The 15,326-nt window shown below is 45.4% G+C and overlaps 3 protein-coding genes across 3 annotated transcripts; all 3 read left to right on the top strand.

The window, feature by feature from the left end:
* Positions 1-1,113: 1,113 nt before the first annotated feature.
* On the top strand, positions 1,114-3,438 carry LOC26535865 (major heat shock 70 kDa protein Ab). Its single transcript, XM_039375443.2, has one exon. It carries the CDS (start codon positions 1,367-1,369, stop codon positions 3,293-3,295), a length of 1,929 nt encoding a protein of 642 aa, XP_039231377.1. The 5' UTR covers positions 1,114-1,366; the 3' UTR covers positions 3,296-3,438.
* Positions 3,439-8,737: 5,299 nt separating this feature from the next.
* LOC26536199 (major heat shock 70 kDa protein Ab) lies at positions 8,738-11,061 on the top strand. The gene has a single exon (XM_039375445.1). The coding sequence runs from the start codon at positions 8,991-8,993 to the stop codon at positions 10,917-10,919; it is 1,929 nt and encodes a 642-aa protein (XP_039231379.1). The 5' UTR covers positions 8,738-8,990; the 3' UTR covers positions 10,920-11,061.
* A 502-nt stretch (positions 11,062-11,563) lies between these two features.
* On the top strand, positions 11,564-15,241 carry LOC6536731. The gene is made up of 6 exons (XM_002097267.3): positions 11,564-11,761; positions 11,836-12,017; positions 12,105-13,557; positions 13,626-14,395; positions 14,462-14,658; positions 14,714-15,241. The coding sequence occupies exons 2-6, from the start codon at positions 11,875-11,877 to the stop codon at positions 14,863-14,865; spliced, it is 2,715 nt and encodes a 904-aa protein (XP_002097303.1). The 5' UTR covers positions 11,564-11,761; positions 11,836-11,874; the 3' UTR covers positions 14,866-15,241.
* The last annotated feature ends 85 nt before the right edge of the window (positions 15,242-15,326 follow it).

Here is a 15,326-nt window from a genome sequence, read left to right as displayed (position 1 = left end):
GAGATCTCAGAAACTACAAAAGCTAGAAAGTTGAGATTAGGCATACAGACTCCAGGGACATAGACGCAGCGCAAGTTTGTCGAATCATGCTGCCACGCCCACTCTAACGCCCTCAAACCGCCCAAAGGTGCTACGCCCACACTTTTGAAAAATGTTTTGAAATTTTTTCATTTTTGTATTGGTTTTGTAAATTTCTATCGATTTGCCAAAAAACTTTCTGCCACGCCCACTATAACGCCTACAAACCGCCAAAAACTGTGTTTAAGACTCTCCTTCTCCCTTCCACTAGCTGAGTAACGGGTATCAGATAGTCGGGGAACTCGACTATAGCGTTCTTTCTTGTTTTTTTATAAAGCCGAGGCTTTTATGGAAAATAATGTCATAGATCCTGAGGAAATAGTTTGTGTACTAATCTTTTCGGTCTATTTCCATTGAAAATAGGATATGAATCTATGTATATAATAAATATACATATATGCATGTGTTAACGTATGTTAATATATGTACGTATATGTACATATGCCCAGGTCATCCACCTGGGTAAGAACATATGTATATTCGGTTCTACCTCTTGCAGATCACAAAATAATGCAAAACCCCATTTGCTTAAATATCTATAACTTGTTAAACATTTTATATAAACATTGCGGGATGTCTAACAGGACATGGCTATATTGATAGAGTTAAAGGAAAGACATTGGAATCATTATTATTCCATTCTAATATCTTTGGTTTTGCGGTATATAGCAACTTCGAATTTTGTGTATTGGGACTGGGTGGGGTCCATCCGCATATTAAAGCGCTGCGATTTTCTTTAAAAAAAAGTTAGTTACGCCGCCGTTTATATAAAGCTTTTCCAAAATACCGCAAACATTCTAGAATGCGAAAAACAATCTAGTTGTTATGGTAGGTCTTTTGTTTGGCAGAAAGAAAACTCGAGAAATTTCTTTTCCGTTATTTCTCTCTTAATTTTGCGGCTCTCACTCCCTGAAACCAATGCCATCTCATTCTGGCACATACTAAACAGCGTGCTGTTCTCGTTGCTTCGAGAGAGCACGCCTCGAATGTTCGCGAAAAGAGCGCCGGAGTATAAATAGGGCCGCTTGGTTCTCTTAGCGTCAATTCAATTCAAACAAGCAAACTGAAAACATCGCTAAGCGAAAGCGAAGCAAACAAACAAGCGCAGCTGAACAAGCTAAACAACCTGCAGTAAAGTGCAAGTTAAAGTGAATGAAGTAAAAGTAACTAGCAACCAAGTATAACAACAACAACAACTGAACTCAACCAAGAAGTTAATATTAAAGCTAAGAAGAGAACACTGAATACTTTCAAAAGTTCGTTACCGAGAAAGAAGAACTCACACACAATGCCTGCTATTGGAATCGATCTGGGCACCACCTACTCTTGCGTGGGTGTCTACCAACATGGCAAGGTGGAGATCATCGCCAACGACCAGGGCAACCGCACAACGCCGTCCTACGTGGCTTTCACAGATTCGGAACGCCTCATCGGCGATCCGGCCAAGAACCAGGTGGCCATGAATCCCAGGAACACGGTGTTCGACGCCAAGCGACTCATCGGCCGTAAATACGACGACCCCAAGATTGCAGAGGACATGAAGCACTGGCCTTTCAAGGTGGTAAGCGACGGCGGAAAGCCCAAGATCGGGGTGGAGTATAAGGGCGAGTCGAAGAGATTTGCCCCCGAGGAGATCAGCTCAATGGTGCTGGCCAAGATGAAGGAGACGGCGGAGGCGTATCTAGGCGAGAGCATTACAGATGCAGTCATCACAGTTCCAGCCTACTTTAACGACTCCCAGCGCCAGGCTACCAAGGACGCCGGTCACATTGCCGGCCTGAATGTGCTCCGCATCATCAACGAGCCCACGGCAGCGGCACTGGCGTACGGACTGGACAAGAACCTTAAGGGTGAGCGCAATGTGCTTATCTTCGACTTGGGCGGCGGCACCTTCGATGTGTCCATCCTGACCATCGACGAGGGATCACTGTTCGAAGTGCGCTCTACCGCCGGAGACACCCACTTGGGCGGCGAGGACTTTGACAACCGGCTAGTCACCCTCCTGGCGGAGGAGTTCAAGCGCAAGTACAAGAAGGATCTGCGCTCCAACCCTCGCGCCCTACGACGCCTCAGAACAGCGGCTGAACGGGCAAAGCGCACGCTCTCCTCCAGCACGGAGGCCACCATCGAGATCGACGCATTGTTTGAGGGCCAGGACTTCTATACTAAAGTAAGCCGCGCCAGGTTCGAGGAGCTGTGCGCGGATCTCTTCCGCAACACCCTGCAGCCTGTAGAGAAGGCCCTTACCGATGCCAAGATGGATAAGGGTCAGATTCATGATATCGTGCTGGTCGGTGGATCAACGCGTATTCCCAAGGTGCAGAGTCTGCTGCAGCAGTTCTTCCACGGCAAGAACCTCAACCTATCCATCAACCCAGACGAGGCAGTGGCATATGGAGCCGCTGTGCAGGCCGCTATCCTCAGCGGAGACCAGAGCGGCAAGATCCAGGACGTGCTGCTGGTGGACGTGGCCCCACTCTCATTGGGAATAGAGACCGCTGGAGGTGTTATGACCAAACTGATCGAGCGCAACTGCCGCATTCCGTGCAAGCAGACCAAAACGTTCTCCACGTACTCGGACAATCAGCCCGGAGTCTCCATCCAGGTGTATGAGGGCGAACGTGCGATGACGAAGGACAACAATGCATTGGGAACCTTCGATTTGTCCGGCATTCCACCTGCACCAAGGGGTGTGCCCCAGATAGAAGTCACCTTCGACATGGACGCGAATGGAATCCTGAACGTTAGTGCGAAGGAGATGAGCACGGGCAAGGCCAAGAACATCACGATCAAGAACGACAAGGGACGCCTCTCGCAGGCCGAGATTGATCGCATGGTGAACGAGGCAGAGAAGTACGCCGACGAGGACGAGAAACAGCGCCAGTGCATAACCTCTCGAAATGCCCTGGAGAGCTACGTCTTCAATGTGAAGCAGGCTGTTGAGCAGGCACCTGCTGGCAAACTGGACGAGGCCGACAAGAACTCTGTGCTGGACAAGTGCAACGACACTATCCGGTGGCTGGACAGCAACACCACGGCCGAGAAGGATGAGTTCGACCACAAGCTGCAGGAGCTCACCCGCCACTGTTCCCCCATCATGACCAAAATGCATCAGCAGGGAGCGGGCGCGGGAGCTGGTGGTCCGGGAGCAAACTGCGGCCAGCAGGCAGGAGGATTTGGAGGCTACTCTGGACCCACGGTCGAGGAGGTGGACTAAGGCCAAAGAGACTAGTTTTTGTTCATCAATGGGTTAATTCTAAGTTGTTTTTAAGTTTGTGAGACTGATCAGAATATTTGGATCGAATATTCCATAGGGAAAGAATAGTATTACGTAAATACCCCATTCTTAAGTAGCAAAAATGTTATTATTTATATAGAAAAAAATAAATTATTTATTTGAAATTTAAAAAAGTCAAACTTGTTTTTCATTTGATGTATTGCATTTAAAAGCACAAATTGGTGCACAAATGGCTGTTGTTATTTGTCTTTGGTAGAACTCATATGAAGGCCATATATCTACATAAATACACAATTATAATAAGCTGAACAAATTCAAAGTGAAGGCCGAACACGCCTATTTACACCGTCCGCATCAGGACGTTGAAAGTATCTTATATTACCGAAGTAATAAATATGGAAGACGCGATTACTCGGAGTTTTTGGATTCGTTGTATCTTGGCAAAAAACGTGGCACTTGAAAACAAAAGGATCGTATAGCCTACGTTTTCGCATTGTACTACATCTCTTGTTGTAAGTTTCGTTAGCCGCCATTTTGCCTCGTTTTTATACCCGTTACTCGTAGAGTAAAAGGGTATACTAGATTCGTTGAAAAGTATGTAACAGGCAGAAGGAAGGGTTTCCGACCATATAAAGTATATATATTCTTGATCAGGACCAATAGCCGAGTCGATGTGACCATGGCCGTCTGTCCGTCTGTCCGTCTGTCTGTCCGTCCGTATGAACGCTGTGATCTCAGGAACTACAAAAGCTACAAAGTTGAGATTAAGCATACAGACTCCAGAGACATAGACGCAGCGCAAGTTTGTCGATTCATGCTGCCACGCCCACTCTAACGCCCACAAACCGCCCAAAACTGCCACGCCCACACTTTTGAAAAATGTTTTGATATTTTTTCATTTTTATATTGGTCTTGTAAATTTCTATCGATTTGCCAAAAAACTTTTTGCCACGCCCACTCTAACGCCCACAAAGCTGCTACACCCACACTTTTGAAAAATGTTTTGAAATTTTTTCATTTTTGTATTGGTCTTGTAAATTTCTATCGATTTGCCAAAAAACTTTTTGCCACGCCCACTCTAACGCCCACAAACCGCCAAAAACTGTGTTTAAGACTCTCCTTCTCCCTTCCACTAACTGAGTAACGGGTATCAGATAGTCGGGGAACTCGACTATAGCGTTCTCTCTTGTTTTTACTAGCCATTCTCCCATTCATACATTATTGCGTAGTGCGCTGTCTTTTCTAGACTTTTTCTGAAATTCAGGGAAGTGGAAAAATCCGTCCGAATGAACGTCGAGCTCGAGCAGAACCTATAAAAGCTAGAAAGTTGAGATTCAACATGCAGACTCCAGTGACCAGTGTTGCCAACTTTCCAAGACCTGAAATAGATAAATCACGGTTCACATTTTATAAATTCCCAACGGGGACTTAAAAAAGCCTAAATTCCCGCTAGCCGTGTAACGTATCACATCCAAGAATAAAGTCAGGCATGGTGTTCGATGGGTATCGAGCGCACGCGAGCGATGGTCCGGCTGCTGCTTGTCGGTAAAAGGGGGTGGTGGTCTTGCTGCGATCCCATATTTGCCTATTTCTGATTATAATACTTATTTTCGCGTGCTAGACAAACTAAGCTGATCCGGAAGTAGGAGGACTCACATTACAGACAACTAGAAGAGGAAAACATGTTCAAATGGTTCACGCCAAACCGATCTCGGCCAGCCTCCGGTGTTGTTGGAGGCCTTCGCTGACCCGCCCTGCCAATGGCCATCTCATCATCATAATTTTCCCTAAAGGCCCTTTCTGAAACCTAACTTATTCGCAAGGGCCTCATGCTAGCTGCGGCAAAAACTTAGAGAATTACCACATTTTAAATTGGATTTTATTAATAGTACATATAAACATTCTTAAAACTAGGCATATAAGATAAATAGGAACGAAAGTGTAAAAAGATGGATTTTTGCATATAATTAAATTATTGGTTTTGGAATGTACGAAAAGTGAGGATTAAAAATATATAAAAAAAATTGACAAGAAAACTACAAGATAATAATATGCGTGAATTAAAATAGCGTCTGTTTCGGATTTCGCTCAGTGTAATTATGTTTATTTCTTTTGCATTTCCTTTATGATTCTTTACGTTAGTATTTATTTGAGCGTTTCAAGGGATAAAAACAAACAATATGCACATCTAGTTAATGCCTTTAGGGCTGAACTCACTTTGATTTGGCCAATATAATCAATATGGTTTTTTTTGGTGACTCACCCTTTTCTCTTGTAACTTCCATCGGAGAAAGCGCTTTCGGCGACGGGAGCTATTTCTTTGGGAGTAAAGTTTTTCTTTTTGATTATAAATATAAAAATATTGATTACTTCGCACACATTCTTATGAGGTATCCCTGTTATTTTTTTCTTTCCTCTCCTGTTAAAGTTGGGACATTTTTTTCCGTGTGGCTTACAAACATAAAACACAAAGCAGAGAAATCAGACACTCCTCCTCGCATTAATTTGCGAATTACTTTTCCACAATAATAACAATTCTTAACCTAATTTACAAAAACATAATTATCTTTTTTTTCCCCGTAGTTAGGTTTTTTTTTTTTTTTTATATTAGTTATTAGTTTTAAATCGCGTTCAGCGCATTCGCGAGCGGATCGGTCTTTTTCTTTCGATTTTCAATCTTTACAAATACATGCTGCTGGCGAAGCGCGCGAGCCAACTGACAAAAATTCACTAATCGGCGGCTACTTCTTCCGCGGTCCATTGGCCTTCCTTGGTCGCAGATTTTGCCCGGCTCTTGTTGAGTAGCTGCAGCCGAAGATTCGTTGTCCGCTTTGCCTTTCTTTTCCTTTTCAACACTGACAAAAAAACAACAATTGCTAGCGCTGCCTTGCTGCAGCGCTTCTTCCTTCCGGATCAGTATGCTGGTTATATTTTGTTCTTTTAAAACCCTGCACGAGAGTTAGGCGATAAAAGTCTGGGTATCTTAGCCCTTTTCCATCCACTTAAACCAGCTCTCCGCCGGTTCAAACTATTTGCCAATCTGGTTCGCTTTTGGGACTTGCACTTATTTGGCTTAAATTGCCCACAAACACCAAACGAACTTTACCCGCCGATCTTAAACTTGAGAATGGCTGCAATGGAGAAGAGAATGGAGAATAAGACGGCAACCTAACATCTGCCAGATTTGTAGAGATTTTTCTCTCTCAGGGAAATCTGACAATTAGCCCTGTACGACCCGTGACCCTGCCGCTAATCCCTTCACGCGTTATGCAGGTGGCGCACGCCTCGCAATATGACACCTAGATGGCGTTGCAGTTTTAGCTCTGCCGCTAGATTGCAATTTTTCCCGCATTTTGCAATTGAAAAACGCCAGAACTGAACACAACAGTGGCAGTGACATAGACGTAGCGCAAGTTTGATTCCAAATGTTACCACTCCCACTCCTACGCCCACAAGCCACCCAAAAATGCCACGCTCACAATTTAGAAAAATGTTTTGATGTTTCTTCATATTGTATTAGCCTTGTAAATTTATAACGATTTGCAAGAAAAATGATTTTGGAACTCGACTATAATAGCGTTCTCTTGTTATACCCGTTACTCGTCCGTCTGTTCGTCCGTCTGTCTGTCCGTATGAACGTCGAGATCTCAAAAACAACAAAAGCTAGAAAGTTGAGATTAAGCATACAGACTCCAGGGAGATATACGCATCGCAAGTTTGTCGAATCATGTTGCCACGCCCACTCTAACGCCCACAAACCGCCAAAAACTGTCAGTGTTGAAGACCTCCTTCGCACTTTCACTAGCTGAGTAACGGGCATCAGATAGTCGGGGAACTCGACTATAGCGTTCTCTCTTGTTTTTATACCCGTTACTCGTAGAGTAAAAGGGTATACTAGATTCGTTGAAAAGTATGTAACAGGCAGAAGGAAGCGTTTCCGACCATATAAAGTATATATATTCTTGATCAGGATCAGTAGCCGAGTCGATCTGGCCATGTCCGTCTGTCCGTCCGTCTGTCTGTCCGTCTGTCCGTCTGTCCGTATGAACGTCGAGATCTCAGGAACTACAAAAGCTAGAAAGTTGAGATTAAGCATACAGACTCCAGGGACATAGACGCAGCGCAAGTTTGTCGATTTAGGTTGCCACGCCCACTCTAACGCCCACAAACCGCCCAAAACTGCCACGCCCACATTTTTGAAAAATGTTCTAATATTTTTTCATTTTTGTATTGGTCTTGTAAATTTCTATCGATTTGCAAAAAAACTTTTTGCCACGCCCACTCTAACGCCCACAAACCACCCAAAGCTGTCACGCCCACACTTTTGAAAAATGTTTTGATATTTTTTCATTTTTGTATTGGTCTTGTAAATTTCTATCGATTTGCCAACAAACTTTTTGCCACACCCACTCTAACGCCCACAAACCGCCCAAAGGTGCTACGCCCACACTTTTGAAAAATGTTTTGATATTTTTTCATTTTTGTATTGGTCTTGTAAACTTCTATCGATTTGCCAAAAAACTTTCTGCCACGCCCACTATAACGCCTACAAACCGGCAAAAACTGTGTTTAAGACTCTCCTTCTCCCTTCCACTAGCTGAGTAGCGGGTATCAGATAGTCGGGGAACTCGACTATAGCGTTCTTTCTTGTTTTTTTATAAAGCCGAGGCTTTTATGGAAAATAATGTCATAGATCCTGAGGAAATAGTTTGTGTACTAATCTTTTCGGTCTATTTCCATTGAAAATAGGATATGAATCTATGTATATAATAAATATACATATATGCATGTGTTAACGTATGTTAATATATGTACGTATATGTACATATGCCCAGGTCATCCACCTGGGTAAGAACATATGTATATTCGGTTCTACCTCTTGCAGATCACAAAATAATGCAAAACCCCATTTGCTTAAATATCTATAACTTGTTAAACATTTTATATAAACATTGCGGGATGTCTAACAGGACATGGCTATATTGATAGAGTTAAAGGAAAGACATTGGAATCATTATTATTCCATTCTAATATCTTTGGTTTTGCGGTATATAGCAACTTCGAATTTTGTGTATTGGGACTGGGTGGGGTCCATCCGCATATTAAAGCGCTGCGATTTTCTTTAAAAAAAAGTTAGTTACGCCGCCGTTTATATAAAGCTTTTCCAAAATACCGCAAACATTCTAGAATGCGAAAAACAATCTAGTTGTTATGGTAGGTCTTTTGTTTGGCAGAAAGAAAACTCGAGAAATTTCTTTTCCGTTATTTCTCTCTTAATTTTGCGGCTCTCACTCCCTGAAACCAATGCCATCTCATTCTGGCACATACTAAACAGCGTGCTGTTCTCGTTGCTTCGAGAGAGCACGCCTCGAATGTTCGCGAAAAGAGCGCCGGAGTATAAATAGGGCCGCTTGGTTCTCTTAGCGTCAATTCAATTCAAACAAGCAAACTGAAAACATCGCTAAGCGAAAGCGAAGCAAACAAACAAGCGCAGCTGAACAAGCTAAACAACCTGCAGTAAAGTGCAAGTTAAAGTGAATGAAGTAAAAGTAACTAGCAACCAAGTATAACAACAACAACAACTGAACTCAACCAAGAAGTTAATATTAAAGCTAAGAAGAGAACACTGAATACTTTCAAAAGTTCGTTACCGAGAAAGAAGAACTCACACACAATGCCTGCTATTGGAATCGATCTGGGCACCACCTACTCTTGCGTGGGTGTCTACCAACATGGCAAGGTGGAGATCATCGCCAACGACCAGGGCAACCGCACAACGCCGTCCTACGTGGCTTTCACAGATTCGGAACGCCTCATCGGCGATCCGGCCAAGAACCAGGTGGCCATGAATCCCAGGAACACGGTGTTCGACGCCAAGCGACTCATCGGCCGTAAATACGACGACCCCAAGATTGCAGAGGACATGAAGCACTGGCCTTTCAAGGTGGTAAGCGACGGCGGAAAGCCCAAGATCGGGGTGGAGTATAAGGGCGAGTCGAAGAGATTTGCCCCCGAGGAGATCAGCTCAATGGTGCTGGCCAAGATGAAGGAGACGGCGGAGGCGTATCTAGGCGAGAGCATTACAGATGCAGTCATCACAGTTCCAGCCTACTTTAACGACTCCCAGCGCCAGGCTACCAAGGACGCCGGTCACATTGCCGGCCTGAATGTGCTCCGCATCATCAACGAGCCCACGGCAGCGGCACTGGCGTACGGACTGGACAAGAACCTTAAGGGTGAGCGCAATGTGCTTATCTTCGACTTGGGCGGCGGCACCTTCGATGTGTCCATCCTGACCATCGACGAGGGATCACTGTTCGAAGTGCGCTCTACCGCCGGAGACACCCACTTGGGCGGCGAGGACTTTGACAACCGGCTAGTCACCCTCCTGGCGGAGGAGTTCAAGCGCAAGTACAAGAAGGATCTGCGCTCCAACCCTCGCGCCCTACGACGCCTCAGAACAGCGGCTGAACGGGCAAAGCGCACGCTCTCCTCCAGCACGGAGGCCACCATCGAGATCGACGCATTGTTTGAGGGCCAGGACTTCTATACTAAAGTAAGCCGCGCCAGGTTCGAGGAGCTGTGCGCGGATCTCTTCCGCAACACCCTGCAGCCTGTAGAGAAGGCCCTTACCGATGCCAAGATGGATAAGGGTCAGATTCATGATATCGTGCTGGTCGGTGGATCAACGCGTATTCCCAAGGTGCAGAGTCTGCTGCAGCAGTTCTTCCACGGCAAGAACCTCAACCTATCCATCAACCCAGACGAGGCAGTGGCATATGGAGCCGCTGTGCAGGCCGCTATCCTCAGCGGAGACCAGAGCGGCAAGATCCAGGACGTGCTGCTGGTGGACGTGGCCCCACTCTCATTGGGAATAGAGACCGCTGGAGGTGTTATGACCAAACTGATCGAGCGCAACTGCCGCATTCCGTGCAAGCAGACCAAAACGTTCTCCACGTACTCGGACAATCAGCCCGGAGTCTCCATCCAGGTGTATGAGGGCGAACGTGCGATGACGAAGGACAACAATGCATTGGGAACCTTCGATTTGTCCGGCATTCCACCTGCACCAAGGGGTGTGCCCCAGATAGAAGTCACCTTCGACATGGACGCGAATGGAATCCTGAACGTTAGTGCGAAGGAGATGAGCACGGGCAAGGCCAAGAACATCACGATCAAGAACGACAAGGGACGCCTCTCGCAGGCCGAGATTGATCGCATGGTGAACGAGGCAGAGAAGTACGCCGACGAGGACGAGAAACAGCGCCAGTGCATAACCTCTCGAAATGCCCTGGAGAGCTACGTCTTCAATGTGAAGCAGGCTGTTGAGCAGGCACCTGCTGGCAAACTGGACGAGGCCGACAAGAACTTTGTGCTGGACAAGTGCAACGACACTATCCGGTGGCTGGACAGCAACACTACGGCCGAGAAGGATGAGTTCGACCACAAGCTGCAGGAGCTCACCCGCCACTGCTCCCCCATCATGACCAAAATGCATCAGCAGGGAGCGGGCGCGGGAGCTGGTGGTCCGGGAGCAAACTGCGGCCAGCAGGCAGGAGGATTTGGAGGCTACTCTGGACCCACGGTCGAGGAGGTGGACTAAGGCCAAAGAGACTAGTTCTGTTCATCAATGGGTTAATTCTAAGTTGGTTTTAAGTTTTTGAGACTGATCAGAATATTTGGATCGAATATTCAATAGGAAAAGAATAGTATTACGTAAATACCCCATTCTTAAGTAGCAAAAATGTTATTATTTATATAGAAAAAATAAATTATTTATTTGAAATTTAAAAAAGTCAAACTTGTTTTTCATTTGATGTATTGCAGTCTTTAAAAGCACAAATTGGTGCACAAATGGCTGTTGTTATTTGTCTTTGGTAGAACTCATATGAATGCCATATATCTACATAAATATACAATTATAATAAGCTGAACAAATTCAAAGTGAAGGCCGAACACGCCTATTTACATCGTCCGCATCAGGACGATAAAAGTATCTTATATTACCGAAGTATTAAATATGGAAGACGCTATTACTCGGAGTTTTTGGATTCGTTGTATCTTGGCAAGAAACGTGGCATACGCAGTAAAATTCCTACTCCAAATAGAATTTGGGTTCATAGGTTAATTTTTAAATGAATTCTTCTTTTCCTAGAAAGCTAACTTTGAAATTGTTTAAAGTGCTGGAAATCTCGCTGAAACTTGACTTCCATCAGTGCTGTAAAACACAGGCAGCTATCGATATCAGTCTTCCCTCTCTTCACAATTTCGTTCGCAATGCTAAAGCGCGTGTCCAGCAGGCTTGGAATTTAGGCGCGTTAAGTTAATTTAACGTGGCTTTGTGAAGCAAGCACTTAAAAACAAAAGGATTCCCTATTTTTCAAACCGAAAGCATAGAAAGTGCTCGTATAGCCTACGTTTTCGCATTGTACTACATCTCTTGTTGTAAGTTCCGTTAGCCGCCATTTTGCCTTGTTTCCTTTTACGAGCCATTCTCCCATTCATCCAATATTGCGTAGTGCGCTGTCTTTTCTAGACTTTTTCTGAAATTCAGGGAAATGGAAAAATCCGAGGAAACGGCATGCGTCGTCTGCGGTATTCCGGCCGGATTGATGTGCCAGCGGTGTGGAGAACCGTACTGCCAGGTTAAGTGTCAGAGTTTGGACTGGCAGAGGCACAAGCACGTCTGCATCATTATGCCGTAAGTTGGATCAGTAAATCATTGGAATAGAAATGCGATAAGTTAGGATATTTACTTATTCAAATACTTATACAAATTCCCTTACAGACCACTGGTGGCTTACAGGTCTCTTCAACAGTCGTTGCATCCAATCCAGAGCGTAAAGACGGCTGTATCCCAAGAGACAGAGTCTCTACAGCTCGCTACAACTCGCATTGCCAATAAAAAGCCAGTTTCCTTTGTGGAGCGCACTGCTGCTGTGCCGAAGAATCTCTCCGAGAACTGGCGCGATCACTTGCTGCCGTCGGGCGAGGAGTTCTTCGAGTGCCGCGTGACCTTCATGGAGAACGACGGACCCATCTGGGTGGTGCACGTGGCCAGTGTGGAGGGCATGGAGCGTTTGACGGACAACATGCAGCGCTGCATGCAGAGCCAGAAGCTGATTCGTATGCAGAACGTACAAGAGGACACCCTGGTGGCTATCAATGTGGACAAGAAGATCCACCGCGGTCATGTCTTGACGGTCTGCCGTCAGAAGCAAGAGGCCGATGTCCGGATGATTGACTACGGTCCGATAGTGGGTACACCGTTTCTGGATATTTACACTGTTGTGCCCAAGATGTCCGAATACAAGGCATTCGCATTCCGGGTCAAATTGCCCACAAACACTGGAGTTCAGGTCAATAAGAATTTGACACTCCGCCTGCTGGGAACCAAAACCCGCGACGGCGTTTACCACGTCCACCTAAAGCCCAAAATGACAATACCACTAAGTTTGCCCTTGGAGATGCTGCAGCTGAATCCCGAGGTGAAGGTGATCCGCGTGTTAAAGGCAAATCCAGCGCACAAGGAGCCGCAGGTGGCCCTCCTGCAGATTAAGGTGATGGACCATGTCAACACAGACTTGAACGACAGCCTAGCCGGAAAGCCAGGACAGCCGTTTACGGGGCCTTTCCCCGACGAGAAGTGCACCTTTTTTGTGGCCGCCCGCACCAAGAATGGTTATCGGCGAGCCTTCCTATTGGATCATATCGTAAAGCCGACGCCTATGTTCTTGGTTTACGAAATGGACGAGGGTCGAGTGTCTATAACCACCGAGTTAAGTCGTATTCCCAGCGAACTACTTGGCCTCCCCATTCGAGTGTTTGCCGTTCAGCTGAAAGACTCCGTGCCTGAGGAGCTTGAGACTCAAGGTGCAGATCTGACGGTCAAGTTTAAACTCGATAACCCGCCGCCCAAGGAAAAGTTACGCGCGGCAAATGCCGCCCTGAATTCAAAGGGCAAGCAAATTTGTGTGGCCCGACTAAGCTCCTTCTTGGGTCAGATTTCAGATTTAGGCCACAAATACTGGCGTGAACCCATAGCGCAAGACTCCATTGTGTTCATTACCCACGTCGTCAGCTTTAAGGAGGTATACATAAGCTCCCCAAATGCCAAGCAGTATGTGGAAATTTTCAAGCGTCTGGAGTACAAGTGCGCTCCAATCCACGATTCTAGTGACGTGTCTGTTGGGTGCATCGTGCTGGTTGTCTCCAAAAAGATGGGCCACTTCCGGGGCGAGGTTCGTGGATATATATGTTGAAGCCATTCTTGGAAATCTAAGAACTCTTTCTTTTTTTTTTTTTACAGATATTGAGTAGTGCAAACGAAATATTTGATGTGAAGAACGTTGATACTGGTGCAACCCAAAAGGTGGAGTTGGCGGCGATACGCAAGTCTTGTCGCTTTCTGGAGAATTTGCCCGTGTGTCTAATGCGTGTGCAGTTAAAGAATGTCTGCAATATTCCGGATGCAGCAGTGCCAGTCAACAATGGGGCCATTCAACTGCTAAACAAAGTCTGCGCCCAAGAAGAAATGCTAAGCCTGGGAATGGTAGATGCTACTACATCGACCGTGGATCTTCTGTCCAGCTCCAGCTCCCCGTGCTCCTTGGTGCTCCGAATGCTGCCTCTTATGTTTACACCGGTACAAGATAAGCCGGAAGTTGTTCCACCAAAGGTTGCTCTTACTCCAAGTCCATCGCCAGTTGTCTCTCCGGAAAAACAGGAGGTGCCGTCCCCAAATGTGCTGGAGGCGGCCAAAGACCTACCTCCACTGCCGCCCTCTCCACCGCAGTCACCTGTTCCTGTCGAACCGACTAAAAAGTCTGCTTCCCAAATTGTGTCCCATCAAAAGCCCATTGAACGCTTCTTTTTTAACGATTTGCCCAAGAATCTAGCTCCTTTGGGCGACAAGGTCAACCTAATCCTTCTGAACGCTGACGGAATGTCACAGACTGGCTACATTACCGTCGCCTACTTCAAGGATGGAAAGGTGGCCGATGAATTTAAGAACATGCTCAACTTGGTTGCCCAACAGGGAGCGTGTGATCACAATGCCGTTCCGGGTTACGTGCCAAGGTAAATTGGTTATTATATTTGTATTATGTATTTGTATTATTTTTATGCACTTTACGCCAATTGCAGCGTTGGTGAACTGTGCTTGGCGCTCTTCAGCGAGGACAAAAGCTGGTATCGCGGAGTCTGCCAGGAGGTCAATGACAATATGGCCAAAATTCTGTACTGCGATTTTGGAAACTCTGAACTTGTGCCCGTGGAACATCTGAAACCGATGGCCCAGGATTTGCTATATGTGGTCTATGCCACGAAGTGCTATATAGATGGTACGTTATCCCGTTCAATTTCCACCCAGCCTTATTAATATTCACCTCATTGCAGGCTTCGACAAATCAAAGAATTTTGCAGCTCTGGAGCACTATCTCGTACATAAGGTCCGATTCTTTTGTGGCGTTAAGGTTGGCCCTGAACCCGATACTCGTCTCATTACGATTCCAAACCTGCAGAATATTCTGGACGCACCAAGTGTATAATTTTACGTTGGTTTCGACTTCAACTTACCGACAACATGGATCGCATTCCTTCATATGGTTCTAGGATTAAGGTTTTGATAACATGATTTTGATAATCATTCACTTACATTTATTTAAGCACATTAGAATGAGTCGACTAAGAGACATCACCTTAGTTATCGCATTTGGAAAGATGTTGATCATTCAAGCAGAATTTCTTTAATTTTTTCATTGTTTTTACCACATAGAAACTCCAATAAGTAGTCTACACTTAAATCCACATTATGTCGATTAAAGAAAACGAACAATTCTAATTTTATTTACAAATCAAACGCGTAATTCGAGTGGCAATTTAATATTTTGTAATTAAACAGCCATGTATTTTGTTGTAAAAAAACGTGTTTTAATGGGCGTTTTTACACGTTCGACTTACAAAATCATTACAGATATAAGATCATGATTGCCCAGTTTGGTCAGCAGCT

This window comes from Drosophila yakuba, chromosome 3R (genome assembly GCF_016746365.2).
Source record: "Drosophila yakuba strain Tai18E2 chromosome 3R, Prin_Dyak_Tai18E2_2.1, whole genome shotgun sequence".
Taxonomy (NCBI): domain Eukaryota; kingdom Metazoa; phylum Arthropoda; class Insecta; order Diptera; family Drosophilidae; genus Drosophila; species Drosophila yakuba.
Note: the sequence above shows the minus strand (reverse complement) of the source record. Positions and strands in the feature narration are given on the sequence as shown.

Excerpts from the sequence above, each read along its gene's own strand:
- LOC26535865 (XM_039375443.2), top strand. The coding sequence starts at position 1,367 with ATGCCTGCTATTGGAATCGATCTGGGCACCACCTACTCTTGCGTGGGT.
- LOC26536199 (XM_039375445.1), top strand. The coding sequence starts at position 8,991 with ATGCCTGCTATTGGAATCGATCTGGGCACCACCTACTCTTGCGTGGGT.
- LOC6536731 (XM_002097267.3), top strand. The coding sequence starts at position 11,875 with ATGGAAAAATCCGAGGAAACGGCATGCGTCGTCTGCGGTATTCCGGCC. Across the intron at positions 12,018-12,104 it reads CACGTCTGCATCATTATGCC|ACCACTGGTGGCTTACAGGT; the intron begins GTAAGTTGGATC and ends ATTCCCTTACAG. Across the intron at positions 13,558-13,625 it reads TGGGCCACTTCCGGGGCGAG|ATATTGAGTAGTGCAAACGA; the intron begins GTTCGTGGATAT and ends TTTTTTTTACAG.